This window comes from Rhinoderma darwinii, chromosome 6, assembly GCF_050947455.1.
Source record: "Rhinoderma darwinii isolate aRhiDar2 chromosome 6, aRhiDar2.hap1, whole genome shotgun sequence".
Taxonomy (NCBI): domain Eukaryota; kingdom Metazoa; phylum Chordata; class Amphibia; order Anura; family Rhinodermatidae; genus Rhinoderma; species Rhinoderma darwinii.
In genome coordinates, this window is record NC_134692.1 from 128475489 (window position 1) to 128494667 (window position 19179).

Consider the following 19179-nt stretch of genomic DNA (forward strand, 5'->3'; position numbering starts at 1 on the left):
CCAATCGTGAAAAGGCAAGTGTCCTTAATAAAGTGGCCATTTTGTATATATTACGGTAATTTGGGCACAGTTTGGCAGTATTCTTTGGGCCCTGTACGGTGGCATCCTTTGGGCACTGTTTGCCGGTATTTTTTTTAGGTAGTGTATCGCTGTATTCTTCGGGTACTTTATGGCACTATTTTTTTTAGGTTGTGTTTAGCTGTATTCTTTGGGCACTGTTTGCCGGTATTATTTAGGTAGTGTTTAGCTGTATTCTCTGGGTACTGTATTGTGGCATTCTTTGGGCACTGTTTAGCTGTATTCTTTGGGCACTATGCAGCAGTATTTTTAAGGTGGTTTTCAGCTGTATTCTTTGGGTACTGTATGGCAGTATTTTTAGGTAGTGTTTAGATGTATTCTTTGGGTACACTATGGCGGTATTCGAAACTTTACAATACGATTGCTGCTTTGTACCGCAGATTTTGGAGAACGGTTGTTGCGGTTGCGCTACAGTTCCTGGAGTTTACTGGTGGTCGTCATAGTGCCTATTCCTGCTTCATGGGTAGGGCTAGACAGCGGAGGGCCCCTGTCCCTTATATGCCATCTAAAACATAGTGCGCCCCTCTGTCCCTTGTAAAACAGAACAAGTGAACATCTCCCATTCATTTTCTATAACACAGTTTTCTGGTCAAATTAAACAGTATAAAAAGTCCTAAGAGACCAACAATGACCCATCTCATAATAAACAATATATTTATATTCAGGACATCTCTAAAGTTTAGTTACAAAATGGAAATATGGATTGTTTAAATAGAAGCGCACAAAAGAAGGAGGAGTGTTTTGTCTTTTCCTTACAGGAGGAAAATTGCACACAAAAAAAAAAAACAAAGAAAACACAAATCGCCACAGGGCTGACGAAGCACCGCCGAGAATGTACTCAAGGAATTTTAACAGTCCTCTGTGTAAACTTTCCCCGATGTGCTAGGCTGGGCCCAAGACAATGGAATACTTTGGATTTTGCTTGTTAGGGATTTGGCTCTTCACACTTATGACATAAACTCGACATACAGAAGTTGGGGGGGGGGGGGGTGTTGCTGGCTTTCATGGCCAAGAGTCACAGGAGTATTCCTCGTCGCATTATACAAAAATATTCTGTTCGGCCTTGTTGGACTCGACGCTTTCCTTCCGCTGTTGTATGCAGTTGCCTTTAAAAAAGAAGTCTCAAATAGGGATTATCGATCCCTATATTTAGGCAACCCCTCCGTGCATTATAGGATGATTGATAGATGAAAGCAGATTGTGACATGACGCATAGACAATACTGCAGACTGTGTAAACAAGGCATTTAGCTGGCAGTCGACACAAGGAAGTGAAGGGAAACTCATGACTCACGCCAGGAAGCATTAAAAGGCGGGTTTAGTATTAAAATATGCCGTCACCTCCACCTGAGGCCATTGGCATGTCATGTGACAGTCGGAATTTCCAACTTTACCAGTTTTTAACATTCGGTATCGGGCATTCAGTTGTTGCAGCAATAACAGCGCAAAAATTGCAAGGCTGGGCAGTTGTCATATAGCGAATGTCCAGTAAGGGGAAGAAAGAGATAATAGTTGCAATAGATTTGCTTGCGATTGTCCGACAACCAGGATAAAGTCCAGGGATGATTTCAGCAAGTCAAGTAGTGCGAATGGCGATCCAGTGTTTCCACGAGATATCACGTGCAAGATACAGTGATTACTGCGAGTCGTTTCTGCTGCCAGTCTTAAGTTTTGTTCTTATCTTTTGGCTTTAACCAGCCTGAAAAGCTGAGTCTGGATCTCCTCTTGAGGTTTGGCTCTGGACTGGGCTGCTTCTGTTGGGAATCTAAAAGAAAAGGATTACGTTTAATGGGAAACATGCCATCAATACGGTATTACAGGAGTAAAGGGGCTGCATGAAATTTAAAAAAATAAAGGCTTTAGAAACAGCGCCACTCTTTCCCAGTGGCTGTGTCTGGTATTACAGCTCAACCCTTTTTTTTTTTTTTTTACTAGCACGATTTTACTCACAAGTTATTAAAATTAAAGAGGCTCTGTCACCAGATTTTGCAACCCCTATCTGCTATTGCAGAAGATCGGCGCTGCAATGTAGATTACAGTAACGTTTTTATTTTTAAAAAACGAGCATTTTTGGCCAAGTTATGACCATTTTTGTATTTATGCAAATGAGGCTTGCAAAAGTCCAACTGGGCGTGTTTAAAGTAAAAGTCCAACTGGGCGTGTATTATGTGCGTACATCGGGGCGTTTTTACTACTTTTACTAGCTGGGCGTTCTGACGAGAAGTATCATCCACTTCTCTTCAGAACGCCCAGCTTCTGGCAGTGCAGACACAGCGTGTTCTCGAGAGATCACGCTGTGACGTCACTCACTTCCTGCCCCAGGTCCTGCATCGTAGGCTACATTTGATTCTGCAGCAGCATCAGCGTTTGCAGGTAAGTAGCTACATTGACTTACCTGCAAACGCTGATGCTGCTGCAGAATCAGCTGTAGCCTCTGGTGCCGATGTGGCCGACACGATGCAGGACCTGGGGCAGGAAGTGAGTGACGTCACAGCGTGATCTCTCGAGAACACGCTGTGTCTGCACTGCCAGAAGCTGGGCGTTCTGAAGAGAAGTGGATGATACTTCTCGTCAGAACGCCCAGCTAGTAAAAGTAGTAAACACGTCCCGATGTACGCACATAATACACGCCCAGTTGGACTTTAGCAAGCCTCATTTGCATAAATACAAAAATGGTCATAACTTGGCCAAAAATGCTCGTTTTTTTTTAAATAAAAACGTTACTGTAATCTACATTGCAGCGCTGATCTGCTGCAATAGCAGATAGGGGTTGCAAAATCTGGTGACAGAGCCTCTTTAAAGAGACGGTGTCCATAACCCAGGGGGTTCTTTCTATTTTAGTTATAAAAGCACAACGACGATACATCACATATAGCATAGATGAATAAGAAGCTAAGGTCGGCTTACCGGAATGTTTTCTGATCATATTTTCCATCATTTCATCCTCCTCCTTTTCCCTGTAATAAAACAGTGGAGACCGTATTTTAGGTAAAAGGACGACAACTGAACAAATGATAAAGGGTTATTGGCCAGTCCCGGCAGATGTTCTGAACCTACATCACAATGATAGGGCTCTACAATATGAAGGAGGATAAATTTTTATGTAACGTCTTATGGCCAGTCACCTATGTCAAACATACAAGGTCAGATCCATCTGGCTTCATCCATGAGCCAAGAAACTGGATAAATGTTCAAGATAACCATCGGATTTATGGCCAAATCAACCGTTATATGGCCCTTCAGAATATTTGGCCTTGATCACTACAGACTACAATGTATACTGATATCTATACGGTGGTCTTCTCCCAACCATTTCTCCTCCTAATCATCTTCTCAAGTTTGACCGATCGGGCATGGTAGTCATTTTATAAATGCTGCAACATATTAGGGTATGGCCATACAAAATTTTATTGACGAAGGATCTTGTAGGTGTGGAAAAAAATAGATCAAGAGTGTGACGCTTATGATGTGTAGCCCCGAGACATGAAATACTTATCCCAACGCCTGAAGCGTGAAAGGAAGAAAGCCATAGTCTTGATAGTAAAGAGACCACTATACAGTAGGTGAGCCTCCACTTATATACCAGGGGGTGGCATGAAAATAATTTCTCTAACATATTGATTATTGGTATTGTCCTCTTCATGGGTGGGGACATTAAGATAATACAACAAGGGGGGTGTAGTGAAATCACATTCGCCTCCATCATCCATTGATTCCTTCAGAAGAACATAGACTTCATCGTATATATGGAGCAGTAAATGAGGCTAAGCTGCAATACCACTCACAGCCTATGGACTAAATTGGCGCTATTCTGGGGAGGAAATAAAAAGCAGGGCCTTTGAGGTATCAAATCTTTAGACATGGTGATAAAGGGGAGGGGAAGGGCATTTTAAACTTATTTTTATCAACTGTGCAGGTTGAATGTCTGAGAAAACAATGTTAAATTCCCCGGCGCAGCAGTCGCAAGTGCCGGTCTCTGTTCTAAGGGACAGCTCTAGCGGCCAATCAAGAGACCGCTATTGCCATGCCTCAGAGCAGAGGGACGGGGCTGGCAGCGTGCTGTGCAGAAGCACTTGCGTATCAAGTCCAGCCTCAGTGGCGCTTGCGATCAGAGCGCCAGGGGGATTTATACATTTTGCACGAACGAGGGGAGTTTAAAATGCTCTTCCATGTCTCTATAATCAGCCTGTCAGCGGTTTCCAGACCTGAAAACTGCTGACAGGTTCCCTTTAAAGTCACCCAGCAGTTTCCTTGCTCCAATATTGAAATAATTCCCCGTTTTAACCTCGTTTCTTTAACTTCAAACCGCCACTTTAAGAAAAGTAGTTATTAGTAAAGCATAAAAGTGCAAGTGATATATTATAGCTATAAGGACGGGGTAAGTAGTTGCATAAATAACTGGGGCCACATGATAAGCAGCTAATATTTTTGAGACCAGAAAAAACAGAGATGATCCAGCGATAATAATATCAAAAATGGGAAAAAACTTGGTTTCCACTTTATTGAAATACAAGCTATTGTAGCTTGAAATAGAACATCAGGAGGAAAAAACAAGGTGGTGATGCGGCTGATACAGCCATGACTAAGAGCACAGCCTAAGTGCTTGAAACGCGTAGGCTAATCTATTGCCGCATCACCACCTTGTTTTTTCCTCCTGATGTTCTATTTCAAGCTACAATAGCTTGTATTTCAATAAAGTGGAAACCAAGTTTTTTCCCATTTTTGATATTATTATCGCTGGATCATCTCTGTTTTTTCTTGCTATTGCTGCCGTGTGCCGTCGCGGCTGACCCGGGCGATTACTAAACACAGGAGTGTCAGATCGGTGAGCTGGAGGTTTCCTCCCATTTCCCTTTTCCTTCTATACCATTTTTGAGACCACTTGTGTTTCTGGTTTTGCAGGTCCTGTTCTATAGACTGGTATATAATGACAGTTGGCAAATGACAGCAATGAAGAAACCAGATCCCGTTATCATTTACAAACATTTTATTGGCCCTTAATCAGGAACAAATTGAGTGCTGTGGAGCAGGAGGGTACATTGGGTGAGTCTCATAGCAGAAATTAAAGTGGAGCCCCCTTCTGGTACCGGCTAATTACTACCTCTATTCACCTGGGACAGGAGGACTTGGTGCTTGCCCCATCTCCTTTCTTTGGGTTAATGCCCCACATCCTTGTTGCAGGACCAGTGGAGGGGGATCCCTGTACGGGTTCTCATCAACCATTTAAATAAGGGATGCAGCCAATCAGAGGGCTCAGGGGCATGATGTCAGAAATACAATTAGTCACTGAGGAGCGCTCTGATTGTTTACAAGCATTTGACCACTGCAGCCAATCACCGGGAGAGCCGCCGGATCATCTTGCAGGAACGGCGGGGGAAAGTATAGGGGAGTACTGGCTGATTTTTTTACTTCACGACATTTACAGCGATTAGCAAAAAATGTTCTACCCCTTTAAATGTTGGCAAGTACACTGTGGTTCGTACGCCCTTGCTGTGGAGCCACTTTTTCTCTCACCGTATTGACAATTGGGCTGCAAACTGGAGCACCCCATCATTATAAATGGGCTGTTTGTAAAGCTTTTACCTTAACCCTGCCCTTGCCCAACAACTCCGATATCTCCAGCTCATACTGGGATTGGCGCCAATGTGATCAATAAAACAGGAGAAGTGTATGCAGCTCTCAGGCTGCGTCCTTCCTTATCACTAAGTAAATCCTCTACTTTTATTTGTTCTTGTTTTTCTACCACTATAAAGTGCTTTCCCAGCTATGATCTTTTATGATACGTCAGTCGAAAGTGGGAGTCCAGGTGAGGTTTCCGTAACGAAGAAACTGAGCGGGTATGGCCAGCGCCTCTGCATATATAATGGGGGACTAGCTCCCCTAATTCTCAGGACTGACATGTTATAGAAAGTAATGGGGGAGGTTTATCAAAACTGCTGCAAAGCAAAAGTGAAAGTAGTTGTCCATAGCAACCAACCAGATTCCATCTTCCATTTTCCAAAGGGCCTCTGGAAAATGAAAGATGGAATCTGATTGGTTGCTATGGGCAACTCCTCCACTTTTCCTTTGCACCAGTTTGTAGAACTCTCCCCTAGTGACTGAAAACCCCCTTTAAGATGTAAATGATGGAGTACTTCATCTATAAATGATGTGATACTGGCACGCTTTTCTTACCGTAGTCGGTCTTCATCCAGGCACTCAATAATCTCACTTCTGTTATTGACTATGAGCAGATATTTATCCAGAAGTTCCTTCTCTCGGATCTTGTCCCTTTCAGTCTTCAGTCTCTCTGAAAAATAGGAAAGAATATAGATGACCACCATATGCGATAACGCCGCCGCTTTGGTTCTACTGAAAATCACTTTTTACAAATCAAGCCTCCTGTAAATCTCCATTTTAACTAAATTGAATGAACAGTTTTGCAAAGTCACAAGCAGGGACCCAGTATAACGGCGCACAGAGTCCTTACGTTTCTGTATTATGGACCGGTTAGTACTCTATGTGCCGCCATATGGTGCTACCATGCAGCACCTATCCTCTCCTCAAAGCAATGTAAAAGGTTCATTGCATAAAACCAATCTTAAAAAGGGAAACTAAACCTAAAAGTCTATTTTCTCGACATTTGCTATGGAGATGTATGAAATCTATTGTTCCCTAGTATCAGCCAATTTATAGGCGAGAAGGAGGCACATTATTCTTTAAAGACCAGTCCAGAGTAATGTCTACCTCATACTTAATTTATATCGCATATCACCAGCTCTGACAGCCCCCGGAAACATTTACATACAAACGTGTGATTATTAGCAACGCCTCTGACAACGCTTGACAATTATAATGTTTAATATCCCTTTAAAAGAGGCTCTCCTAGAGTTGATAATAACTATCAATCTAATAACTATGTTTATTGCATAATGAGGGAAGGATAAGCGGCTACAAGACACCTATTGTTGCCGCTTATCTCTGGGAGAACAAACATAAGTATAGATGGAGTTTGACCAAAGATTTGTTCAGATTACACAGCAGGTGTGGAGGACATGATCAGACATCCATTCATTCAGCTAATCCTATGCTTCAATCTCATACTGTGGGCTGCTCCTACGCGGCCATTCCTTTCTATGGTGCGTCTGCTCTACACATCAGGCCAATGTTAGGCCCTGGGGTTTCCAGCTTATCTCCAGTCATCTCTGGTTACCATTCTGACTCACGAACCCTGCGCACACCTTTAGGCGATCTCATGGTTGACTTGCGTTTTCCTATTCTCACCTGGCCTGTTCATTAGATTGCGGAGCTCGGTCTCCACATCCTGCTGTTGGTCCTCTAGAGCCTGCTGTCTGGATCTGGAAAACATTGACAAAACCATTAGGAGACGGTATACTTTGTACAAACGGAGGCGCAGCCAAGTTACTATCTTTCAATCAGTGCTTGTTTACAAAGTCCGTCTGCCAACAAACGCCCCCCCCCCCCCCCCCCCCGCCCGCTCCCAATTTCCAGCGCATTTTATGATACAATGGGAACGGTTACATGGAATTAAACCTTTCATGTGTTTCATACAGTAGAGAAGAACATGAACGGCTGTAAATGTTTGCTCTGCAAGATTGTAGACCTGGCAGCTCACGTATCACACACCGCCCCGAGTCAGTTTACTTCATAGTGTCCATATTTGTTAGGTCCCATTCACATGCCCTTTTTTTCACCTACGATTGGTGTATATGCAGTAAAAATCTCCCGTCACATACGTAAACAGGAGCTTACGCCTAACAGTGACATCCATCACCCTAAGGGCTTATTCAGACGAATGTTGAATACGTCCGTGTGACGGACGTTAAAACAACGACCGTCACACGAACGCATGTATTTCAATGGGACCATTCACACAGCCATTGTTTCGAAGGACCGTGTGAAGGGTCCGTTGATAAATAGAACGTGTCCTATTTTGTTCCGTTTTCACGAATCCCTCCATAGACTCAAGTCTATGGGGATCCGTGAAAACAGAACCTGCACGGGGGCACCGTGGATGTATGAATTAGGCCTTTGGCTATTATGGATTCATATACATTAAACGGTACGGTTATAGCCAATGGTAACCGTCACAGACATACATAGGCTATTATGGCAGTCCCCTCAGGCATGGCCCACGGATGCGACTGCTACTTCTGCAGCTACGTGCCTGGAAATATCGTATCCCACAGCCTAGCTAATAAATTGCATACAAAACAATGCAGAAAGCTTTGCTGTGACACACAGTATTGCTGCTGTAGAGCCTTCAAGAGGGGCCATGGCAAAAATAGTTACTGTGTAGCTCTAGTCTTGATTATTATCTTCACATACTCAAGATTGTATTTTTTTATTTTTTTTAAATGTATATACCTGAAAAAGCAGAGCTGTAGTGTAAAGCATGGTGGACAGAGCAGCAGTCTGAGCCTCTAATGAGATAAGAGGTGCATTTCAGACTACCTCAGACCTCCCTTAGGCAAGTATGTGGAAATATGACAAATAAGGGTTTCAGCATTGTAAACATATGTTGGCTCATTCAGAAACATGAATCAGCATGATGTGGATTTTATCTGTCGCTAGATCCTTACTGGACCAAGTTATTGAAGTAGTTATTTTCCTTGGCAGGTATCGAGATAACGAAGTTCTAAACAAGATCTGAAGTCTGGAAAAATCTTGATGAACGACAATAAGCGTTTTAGATCAAGTGACAAGAGTTTACCTGGAAACTGGCCAAATATCTCTCCTTTCAGAGCATTTATAGTGTATATATATATATATATATATATATATATATATATATATATATATATATATATATATCTCATTGGCGTGTGTAAACCTAGACCAGACTAGAGGCAGTTTTACACGGACCAATTATCGGGCAAACGCTCGTTCATAGAATACTCGTTCCCGATCATTGTCCTGATCAGCAAACGCTCGTTCATCTGCTCATCATTTCGTTTTTTTAAAAAAAAGTGAAATATCGTTGTTGGCAGCACATCTTCCTGTGTAATCAGGGAGACGCGCTGCCGACATGATGGAAATGTACGGGGATGAGTGATCGGAGTAACGACCGCTCGTCCCCATACATACTCCTCGTGAAAGGGGCAAACAAGCGCCGATCAACAAGCTGTCTCGTTGATCGGCGCTCGTTTACACGGCCTGACCGGACCTTAACAAGACAAAATCTTACGTCATGTCTTCAATACAGACATACCCCAGACAAAATCAAGGTAGGACAATGTAGTTTTCAGATATAGCATCGTACTCACATGTAATTCAGCTCAGATTCCTGTCTCAGCAGAAGTTGTTTCTCATGAATGAGCTTGAACCAGTCCACCATAAGGGAGTCCTCCGATTCATCTACAGGATATGAGAGGATAATAGTTATTCACTATTCATAACTAAGACCCCAGCCCTCTATGAAGCATCACACTCGGGTCCCTTGGGCCCACCAGGGAAGATCCTGAGAGCCCACCCACCATCTAAACATAATAAGTCCACTTATGATGGCTTGGTAATATTAGTTATTATCATTGCACACAGGACATAATCAACAATTCGATCTAATAGGGTATTTAAGAATCATCCCAAAAGAAAGAGACCGTAGTGGCAAGTGAAGGGCTCCGAAGTCATCTCCAAATGAGGTGGTCTTTTGATGGACCTTTGAGGTCCATTATTGTGTTAGAATCTGGGCCCATTGGAGGACTCTCTGGCCAGTCTGACCCGGTTCCTATTTAGAGTATCTCAGCAGAGAGTTTAGTATTCATGACCAAGGAACCACTTATGGCCCTCAAGAAGACTTTTAGCCATAATGGAATAGCATTATATGCTCGGATCCACGGTAGAATCCTGCACGCCGTTAATGTCTGGAATGTGGGATTGGATATTTTCGGAGCAGTATTCGGGTGTATGTGATGTGTATAGTGAATGAGCACAAGCCATAAAGTGGTGCTGGAGTTCTAAGAGGAATCAGGCTAGTAAAAGGTTACTGGTACTCTGCGGAGACACTGGCGGTCAAGAGTGGGCCCTAGTATAGTAAGGAGGTGCTAACTGGCATGTTGAGGAGCTAGAATATAGTGGTAATCCCAGGGGGCTTACACAGAAATCATAGGCCTCAACCCTACACACTACAGGGCACATTTACTAAGACTAGCGTTTCATACACAAGAATAAGATGCAACAAATTTATTCACAGGCGCACGCCCCTTAAGAAATTTCCCTTGTGCCATCTGTGCGCCACAAAGCGAAATCTACGCCAACTATGAGCTGGCATAGATATAGTAAATTGTCGGGCTAAGGGCAATCCCGCCACTTCTGCAAAGCCACACCTAATTATTTATTTTTTAAGTTCCATGAGTGTTGGAAAAAGGCAAAAAGTTGCAAATTATGGTGCAAATAATTTGAAACTTTTTAATGCCAGAAGATTGGTGTAAAGCCCTTCATAAATTCTCTCCCTCCGTCTTTGTTAAAAGTAAATATCACAGCAAGAAGGGGAAGAATCAGTGCCGAGCCCCCTCTGACCAGAGGAGGACTCTTTCGGGCCATTTTTAGCAACGAACCACAACACTTACAATCAGACAATAACTAAACATTTGTCTTCTGTTCTGGTGCTTCCTTGGTAAGGCCGTACATGGAGGCTCTCATGCCGACAACGGTGCTGCGACTCGATGATAATGTTTTTTTTAGCTTAGAATCATTATTCTGATTAACAACGGCCAAAATAAATGTTTAATGTTGCCAACTAAAGGGCTTACCCCCATCACAAATACGCAGCTGTTTCTCCAACTCTACTCCTTGTTGCTCCAAGTAATCCAGTTCTTGCTCAATGATCTGGAGTTGATTTTGGATCTCTTTTTCAGGAATGTATTCAGGACGAATCTGCAATGGATGGGATGAACTATTAAGACCACAAGCACTAAAAAAAAGTTTCCCTAAAGTCACTAAGATGGTTGGTGGAGAGCCAAGGCTCAGGGCTACATGGGGTTAATACAGGCTTTGTATGGTTGGATTCTCCGTAACAACTTATCAGCATAATGATGGGCACTGAATCCACAAAGACGAACCTTGTTAGAAGAGGCAATGTTGTTGTTTCCCACCGAGATTGGATCAGATTTTTTATCTGGAGTAAAGAAAGAATATCCGTGAGCATTTATACTTATATGTTGCTGATACGACTTCTAACAAATCGGTGAACTACGTGGGTAACATGATGCTTGGAGCCTTTATTGGGTCTTGTGGAGGGGGTTGTGATTTCCTAACTTACCCCAAGCCATTTCGACACGGGGCACCCTCTTTTCCTCCCACTTATTGGTGAGAATGACATGCCTGTAAAAGGGAATACTTGTATTCCCCATGAAACAACAATTCTGGAACATCTTTTCTTTTAACTCTGCGTTGTGCCATTCCTCTGTTATTCCTACTAGACATTTATGAATAAATTGACAACTGGGTGTTACCATTCCCCTTGTCAAAGGGGCGTGGCCCTACCAAGTATCACTCTGTCAGCTCTGATTGGACAGTGTCAGACTGTATAAGAACACACCCACAACTGGTAACACCCAGCTGTCAATTTATGAATATATTTCCAGGAGAGATAACAGAGGAACGGTACAACACAAAAATCAAAGAAAAGATGCTCCAGAATGGTTATGACATGGGGAATACAAGCGTTCACTAAAACATGTCAGGAGAGCCAAGAGATCATCTTTAAACATAAAGCATGTTCGCATTTTCTCCTGACACAAGAGAAAATGAACAGTTTGTATGTAAGCCAGGGCACATACTAAAAATCTGCATTGCTAAGATAGGAACCAATACGATTAAAGCAAAAACGCAACTACAACGTAGCGGATGAACAGCAAGTCACAAGCAATATATGGCTTTCCTATAGATCATGTAAGGAGAAGCATGTTAAGAGGTCCAACAGGCTTGGACTGTAATCCTAAAGTCTACCATATCTACATTACTGTGCAGATAAATGGAATCTGTTGTTGTGGAGCAGCCGTTCCGGGCCAGGGGAAAGGCCGACTGAAGAAGAAAATAAGTCAGGTCATACGAGACAAGAGTTAAAAAAAAAACAACTGCCCTGAGGCACAAGGCAGCTCGGTATTACTTAAAAACACATAGTAAAGAACATCAAAGAGGACTCAAACTGGGATCGTTTTCCAGTGTCATATTTATATCAATAACATGGCTGTGTGTATCATGCGGAGCCATCTACAAATGTGTTCACACTTCTGTTCTGGGGTACGGTCAATTTCTACAATGGAAACACTGACAGGGCCCCAATATACCCTAGTTACATTTTATGGAATCCATCGGGCGCCGCTTGGATCGATCGTACAACAGATCCGGAAGCCATGACGCAAATGTGAAGATAGCCTTTATTTATTTACTTCTGTTTCTTATATAGGGCCAACTTATTGCGCAGCGCTGTACAGAGGTCCTCACTTACTGTAGCTTTTAATCCTAGATGTACAGGCAGCGTAAGGATATGTACACCTTTGAAAAGTGTTTTTGTTTTTTTCAAAAAGTGCAACTTTGGAATTACATTTTATTAGTAATTACTTTTACTTTTTAAGATACAGCTGCTTTGTATCCTGCATACACAGCAGCTGTATCGTGCGCTGAAACCTGAATCCGTCAGGTCAGCGGGACTGGCGGGTTCAGTGAAAGCGGGTCCTGCATGTCAGATCGAGGGAAGATTAGAAGTGATCGATACCAGGTGGATCCTGCGTGACCCGCTTAGTCGTGATCGATAACAGGTGGTCCTGCATGTCAGATCGAGCGGTTACTGATCACATCTAAGTTCATAACTTAGATGTGATCGGTAACAGGTGGATCCAGGATACAAAGCAGCTGTATCGGAAAAAGTAAAAAAAAAAAAAAATTACAAAGTTGCACCAATCCCACGGATACACATTTTTGTTTTAAAAAAAATATATCGTTTTCAAAACGTGTACATAACCTTAAAGTAAAACTCCATGAAAAACGGATATGTTCGCTATGCTTTGCCAAGTGCAGGGCAGGAGGGGGCGGTGCCTGACACTGGAATTCAAAGAACACCAAAGAGAAAACCTACGTCATGTGCCACCCTCCCTCAGATCCTGTACTAGGCATACCTTAGCTAACACAACACTTTTTAATGGAGTATATTCCTTTAAGGTCGGCAGATCCTGCTGAAGTTCTCATGATCCACTGACAATCTAAAGTGTATTGGAGTCTCCCGACTGTTCACGGACGGCAAACGTCGAGGGTAAACAAGGTTCGGACATGTTGGATTTCCCCATGCCCGATCCTTTGTTTTCTGGGAAATAAGCCTCTGTTAGAGGTTTCCGTCAGCAGCGGGTCTCCCTCTCCCCTGCTGAATAAACAAACGCTTGGCCAAATGTGGAGGTAAGGGGTCGTGGGACATTGCTGTCTTATGTGTATGGCCAGTCTTAGGCTAGTGGTCAGCAAACTGTGGCTCTGACTAACAGAAATTACCACACAGGGCAATCAATAAGGTTAGCCCTGGTCAAATGCAGCAGAGCTGGTCATCTGGTACAATTTAATGTGATATAACAATATGTGATTTGTGGTTTGCCATAAACCTATAAAATTATCTTTTGCCACCCCCAAGGAGTTAAACAACAAGTTCAGCTCTGCTACCTCTGCATTAGGCCAAACGAGTGATCACAGGCAGGAAATAAAATTTAATACAAACGCAATTCATTTAATCTAACAGGACGTTCCGGACACACAACGCTGACCACGCAGGAGACGGAGCGAACTTCTGGGGCAACCATTTCATAGGCTAAATAAAAACATTAAGTCTGGAGATAAAAGCTTCCTAATGGCCTAATAATCTTTTCAAGAGTCGGCTAAATTAAGAATAGTCTGTAAATTTAGCTTTGGAGAAGGAGGAATTACAGGTGCACAGGTAGAACTAATGACTTTCTACCACCCATGTCATTACCGTGACTCACATGGGCGAGGCAAAACTTGTGTAACTTGTCACATCCCTGATCACATGTTCAGCCGACCGAACGTTTACATCTCACGGATTCCCTTTCATTCTCTCTATGAGAGTTAAAAATAACACCAACACTTACGTGACCATCGCTGCTGGATCTGATGCAGCATTTAGTATTATACTAGTACAGGTTGTAGAGGACTATTGTACAGCCTATAAACCATGTACAATGGGGTATGCAACCTGTGCGATGGCACAGAGCGCATCAGCCGTTGAAGGGGATGTCATCGATGACCTGACACCAGAGGCTTAAGACCGCCACGGATCTTGTATTATTATATATAGTTAACATAGTAATTATAATCACTTATGTATGGAGCCATTTGGTGTTATTTGAGAACCGTGTATGTTTTTTTGGTAGTATATTCTGGTGGCGGCACACTATAGCATATATATTTAGGCAACTGTATGGCACTGTTATTTGGGCACTATACTGTACACCTTTATAGTAAATTTATTTTTTGAATGTGTTTTTAAACCACTTTTAGATTGACCTATTAAAAAAAATTTTTTTACTTTTTAAGATACAGCTTCTATGTATCATGTACACATAGAATCTGTATCGTTCTGTCTCAGCTGAGTCCGTCAGTTCAGCTGAACTGGTGGCTTGGCTAAAATCTGGGCCTGTGCGGACAGGAACTAGCTAATAATGATCACATCTAAGTTATGATAACTATTAGCTGGATTCTGCTGTCAGAGACACGCAGGACCAACTTTCAGCCGAACCGTAAGTTCAGCTGAACTGACGGACTCAGCCGAGACAGAAGGATACAGCTTATTATATATATATTTATTTGGTACATAGAAGCTGTATCTTTAAGAGTAAACATTTTTTACTTTAATAAAAGTCAATTCAAAACACACAAAACATTGATTTATTGAAAAAATTACTTTCAAAAAGTGTACATAGCCTTTAAACAAATATGAAATAATCCACACATGACTTTAACCGGAGCCCACACAGTACAAGTATATACTTGTCTTTCCCAAAAAACTCCACAGTATACATCGTCCTTACCGAAGTGGTTATTTGTAGAAGTCTGGTCTGTAACAGAAGAGTTTTTCGAGGTTTCTTTGTCGGATGCCCAGTGTGTGCGCCAACTTGGCACGTCTAAGTCAATAGTCACAGCGCCATCTTGCCACTTTTGCTCAGGTTTGGGCCAGTCATTTATCAAGTCTATTTTGGCAACCAGAAGTTTCTTCTTAGCAGGTGCTACTTTAGCTGGTTCTAGACAAAAGCAGAGATAGCTCACTTACAATAAGGAACTCCATTTAAAATTCATGTAAAAAAAAAAAATGTATTAACATAAAAAAACACAACACCAAAAAAAACGGAGAAATTAAAAACCAATATACTTTCGAATATATAAATTACGATTCGTAAATGTCCTGTTGTCCAACGACATGTCACAATGGGGGGGGGGGGAAATGTTCACACTAGTGTCATGGCTTCCGTTTATAGAAGAAGCCACGGCGCTATGACAGATCCGGCCGAATCCAAACCCTCATCGATGTCAGGGTTCCAGTATTTCTGATGACAAGTACAGATGCGCACAGAGAATTAGGCTATGTTCACATATGTAATGGACCCTACATTAGGAGCCTTAGTCACCGATCCGGTTAAAAATGGCAGAAAAAAAAAAAAATTGCTGCGTTTTTTTTTCTGGTAAAGCGACGGAAACCATGATGGAACCCATTAAAAGTTGGTGGTGTCTGCCGATGGCTTCCGTTTTTTTTTTCTTCCGTTGTTCTGTTCCTATGGCAGAACACAAAAATGGAAAAACGAAAGCAGATGTGAACCCACCGCAACTTCAGCCATAATGAGGTCACATGACAGAACGTAAGGACGGGGGACAGAGGAAAACTCTAACTGCGAGCATATTGGAAAAGTATATTGGTTTTTATAATAATCCCGGCACCCTGGGGGTTTTTTTCCTGTCCGAGCCCCAGACTACCCAGTCATGATGATATACTAGAGTGCACATGCAGTCCCATGTAAATCACAGACAAGATCACAATGAAAATTGTACCAAATGACAAACCATGTCTGCTGTACGGACACAACTCTGCTACATCCGCGTGTATGTATACACACCTCTTTGTGAGACAGACATAAAACAAACCTCACTGCGGGCAAGTCACACTGGTAATAACCACCCTCATGCACACACAGGCTATTGATACGGAATGTTATGTCTTCTTGAAGGAAAATATAACCGCTCCCGTCACGCAATAAAACGGGTCTACTGAAAAGAGAAGGTGCGTGCCATCACACGTAGAAGTTATTCGGGACACTGACCATTATGACATTCCATCACAAGAAAAATGTTAGCTGAAAAAGAAGATTCCTTGACTTCAGAGTGCCGTGTCTGAGATATCTAGGACTAACGGATGCTGAATATAAGTGACAAACCCCTATTAGCTGCCATTAAAGTGCCAAGAGGGGATGTCACCCAGCTTTTCACACACCCTGGTAATGTATGTAAAGTATTATGCAAAGGTACATTTAACCCTGCTCTGACTTTGTGTCAGTCTTCACTGTAGTTCTGGTATTCTATTCCTAACACAGAGAGGACCCTATAAACTGATAGAATTTAAAGGATCAGAGGATTCATATTTCTAAGACGTGAGCAATGCTACTTAAGTGTTATCAATCCCTGGGGCCTTCTGGAACAGATGTTTAAATGTAGGACAAGGTTCACTTTAAGGTAGTACGACAAACACATGCAACTCGGAGGAAGAGGTCAAAGCACGACATATGGAACATGCATAGATTACATAACACGGCATGACGGGAACGCTACGTGCGAATGTCGATGCAGCCCGCTCACCACAGACGCTGCACGTTACAGAAAGTCTATCTGCTCTCAGTTTGTAGCTGGGTTTAAGGAGTTAAAAAGACAGAAGAAAAATCAGTCAGATAAAAAATAATGTACAATCCGGGCTCAAAGGAAAAAGGGAAGGGCAACTCACTGCAACCAATCAAAGATCAGCTTTCAGTTTCTAAACTGTAGTGGAAAAGTGTGGTCCCTGACTGGTTGCTATGGGATACAAGGTCACTTTTTGGTGTAGATGTTTTTTTATACTGGAGACCCAAGAATTGAGCAGAGCAAATACAGATAATAGGGCAATATAGTAAAAAAATACAAATAAAAATCAGACCAAAATAATTATAATAACTACAATTGTCAAAAATAAATAGAAGTTAAAAAATTAATATGAATATCTTGTATTGATAAGTTACCAAAATATTATCCAGTTCTCTACAGAGTATTGGTTCATTCACACAGGGGCATAGCTGATGGCGGGCTGGCAGGTCATACGCAATGGGTGGCAACAAGTCCCTCTGCCTTGGGCCTGGATATTTAAATACAGGACTGGAGAATCAAAATTAATCTTTGCTCCAGGTGAGGGAAATCCTAACTACAACTCTACATTCACAACAGTCCCTGCTGAATGTTACAACGTTTCCTCACTTTAGACATATCCTTAGGACAAGCCATAAATCATGCCTGCCAACAGTGCCAGATCCAGCAGGACAGTCGCACGTCCTGATTTTAACTGTCTGCGTCCTCAGATTTATTAAGATGGTGGAGCAAAAGGTGGGCTTAATACTGTGTGGAGGGCACTATGGGGGCATCACGGTGTGTAGGGAGAATTATGGGACATGATAATATGTGGGTGAACTATGGGAGCATGATACTGGGTAGGAGGCACTATGGGGGCAGGATACTGGGCACTATGGGGGCAGGATACTGGGTAGGAGGCACTACGGGGGCAGGATACTGGGTAGGGGGCACTATGGGGGCAGGATACTGGGTAGGGGGCACTATGGGGGCAGGATACTGTGTAAAAGGGCACTTTGAATGCATTGAACTGTGTGGGTGCAGGATACTGTGTAGGGGCATCATTACTGTGAATGGGGGACGAAGTAGGGATCATCATGTTCTAAAAATCGGAGGTGGCTGGCGAGACTGAATGGGGAGGTGGCCACTTATTTCAGGTTTTCAATCTGTCAGATTTCTTCATCTGTATGTGTGACTAGGAAAATATTTCACATATACTCCATAGACCTGATCACGCGTGCCCCTATGCTGATCTGTGCTTTAGGATGTCCCCTGTGCACTAACTGCAGATTTACTGCAAGGTTTAGTGAATAACATGGGGCAGCAGCGGAGGTACAAAGCACGGGCTCTACAAAGAAAGTACCTAAGTGAATTACCTGTTAGCAGTGGTATAGGAATAGTGGGTGCAGAGGCAACAGCTGCCTCTGCCAGATGGCACCAGTATTATAACTGGCACATAGTCGGTGGGGGGGCCTTTACAGCTTTTGGGCACAGAACTGTATAATAATACCACACTGCAGCTGCTAAAGAACCTCTTTTTTTTTGTATTATATTTAAACAGAGGAAGAACTAGACAGCAATCAGCGCTGGATACTGAAAACGGAACTTCCTGCAAAGTGGTCACTTACAGACTGCTTATGCAAGAAGAGATAAGCAGTGCCCACGTAGCGCCGCTAGTCTCCGTATAATCGTCAGGTGATGTGTATACATCTATTATTTGCAAACATGTCAATAGAATTATTTTTTATTTTTACCTGTGACTACCGGGCTTGGTGTAGTTATGGGGGCAGCTGGCTGAATTGGCTTGTTCTCTTTGTTTGCAGGGCTTGGAGGGATGATGGTTATAGTGGTTTGTTTCTTTGGAGTTGTAGTACTTTCTGGTTCCTTTGCTGCTGGCTTCGGCTCGTGCACAGTGCTGCGAAAAACAGAAGACATTACATAGAATAGAAAAATGGCTGCACGAAGACTTCATCTAATAGAAGCAGCACATTTACAGAGACCACATGAGGGGGGGGTGTATCTGTGGTCAGGATGTAGGATTACTCCGACTCAATAATAAAGCGTCTTTCTGCACGCAGGGAGCAGTTCTGCTGCCAGAGGGGTCAGGAATCCCAAAGTCCCAGGATTTTCCCAGACACATGCTGTAAACACACATCTGTTTTAAGCCATACAAATATCCTTAAATCCGACACTTGGTTGGAATGGGCCTGGAGTTAATCATTCAACGTTACACAATAATTCATGC

At 42.7% G+C, this 19179-nt stretch overlaps 1 protein-coding gene across 1 annotated transcript in view; it reads right to left on the reverse strand.

Annotated features, from left to right (window-relative positions):
• Positions 1 to 706: 706 nt before the first annotated feature.
• MICALL2 (MICAL like 2) overlaps positions 707 to 19179 on the reverse strand; it is a 42920-nt gene continuing 24447 nt past the window's right edge. Inside the window, exons 10-18 of the mRNA XM_075830331.1 lie at positions 18689 to 18849; positions 15107 to 15316; positions 11138 to 11193; positions 10829 to 10952; positions 9344 to 9434; positions 7341 to 7414; positions 6252 to 6366; positions 2985 to 3034; positions 707 to 1842 (exon numbers count right to left, since the gene is read on the reverse strand). Coding sequence (XP_075686446.1) covers positions 1742 to 1842; positions 2985 to 3034; positions 6252 to 6366; positions 7341 to 7414; positions 9344 to 9434; positions 10829 to 10952; positions 11138 to 11193; positions 15107 to 15316; positions 18689 to 18849 — 982 coding nt within the window. The 3' untranslated portion in view covers positions 707 to 1741. The remainder of the gene's footprint in view (positions 1843 to 2984; positions 3035 to 6251; positions 6367 to 7340; positions 7415 to 9343; positions 9435 to 10828; positions 10953 to 11137; positions 11194 to 15106; positions 15317 to 18688; positions 18850 to 19179) is intronic.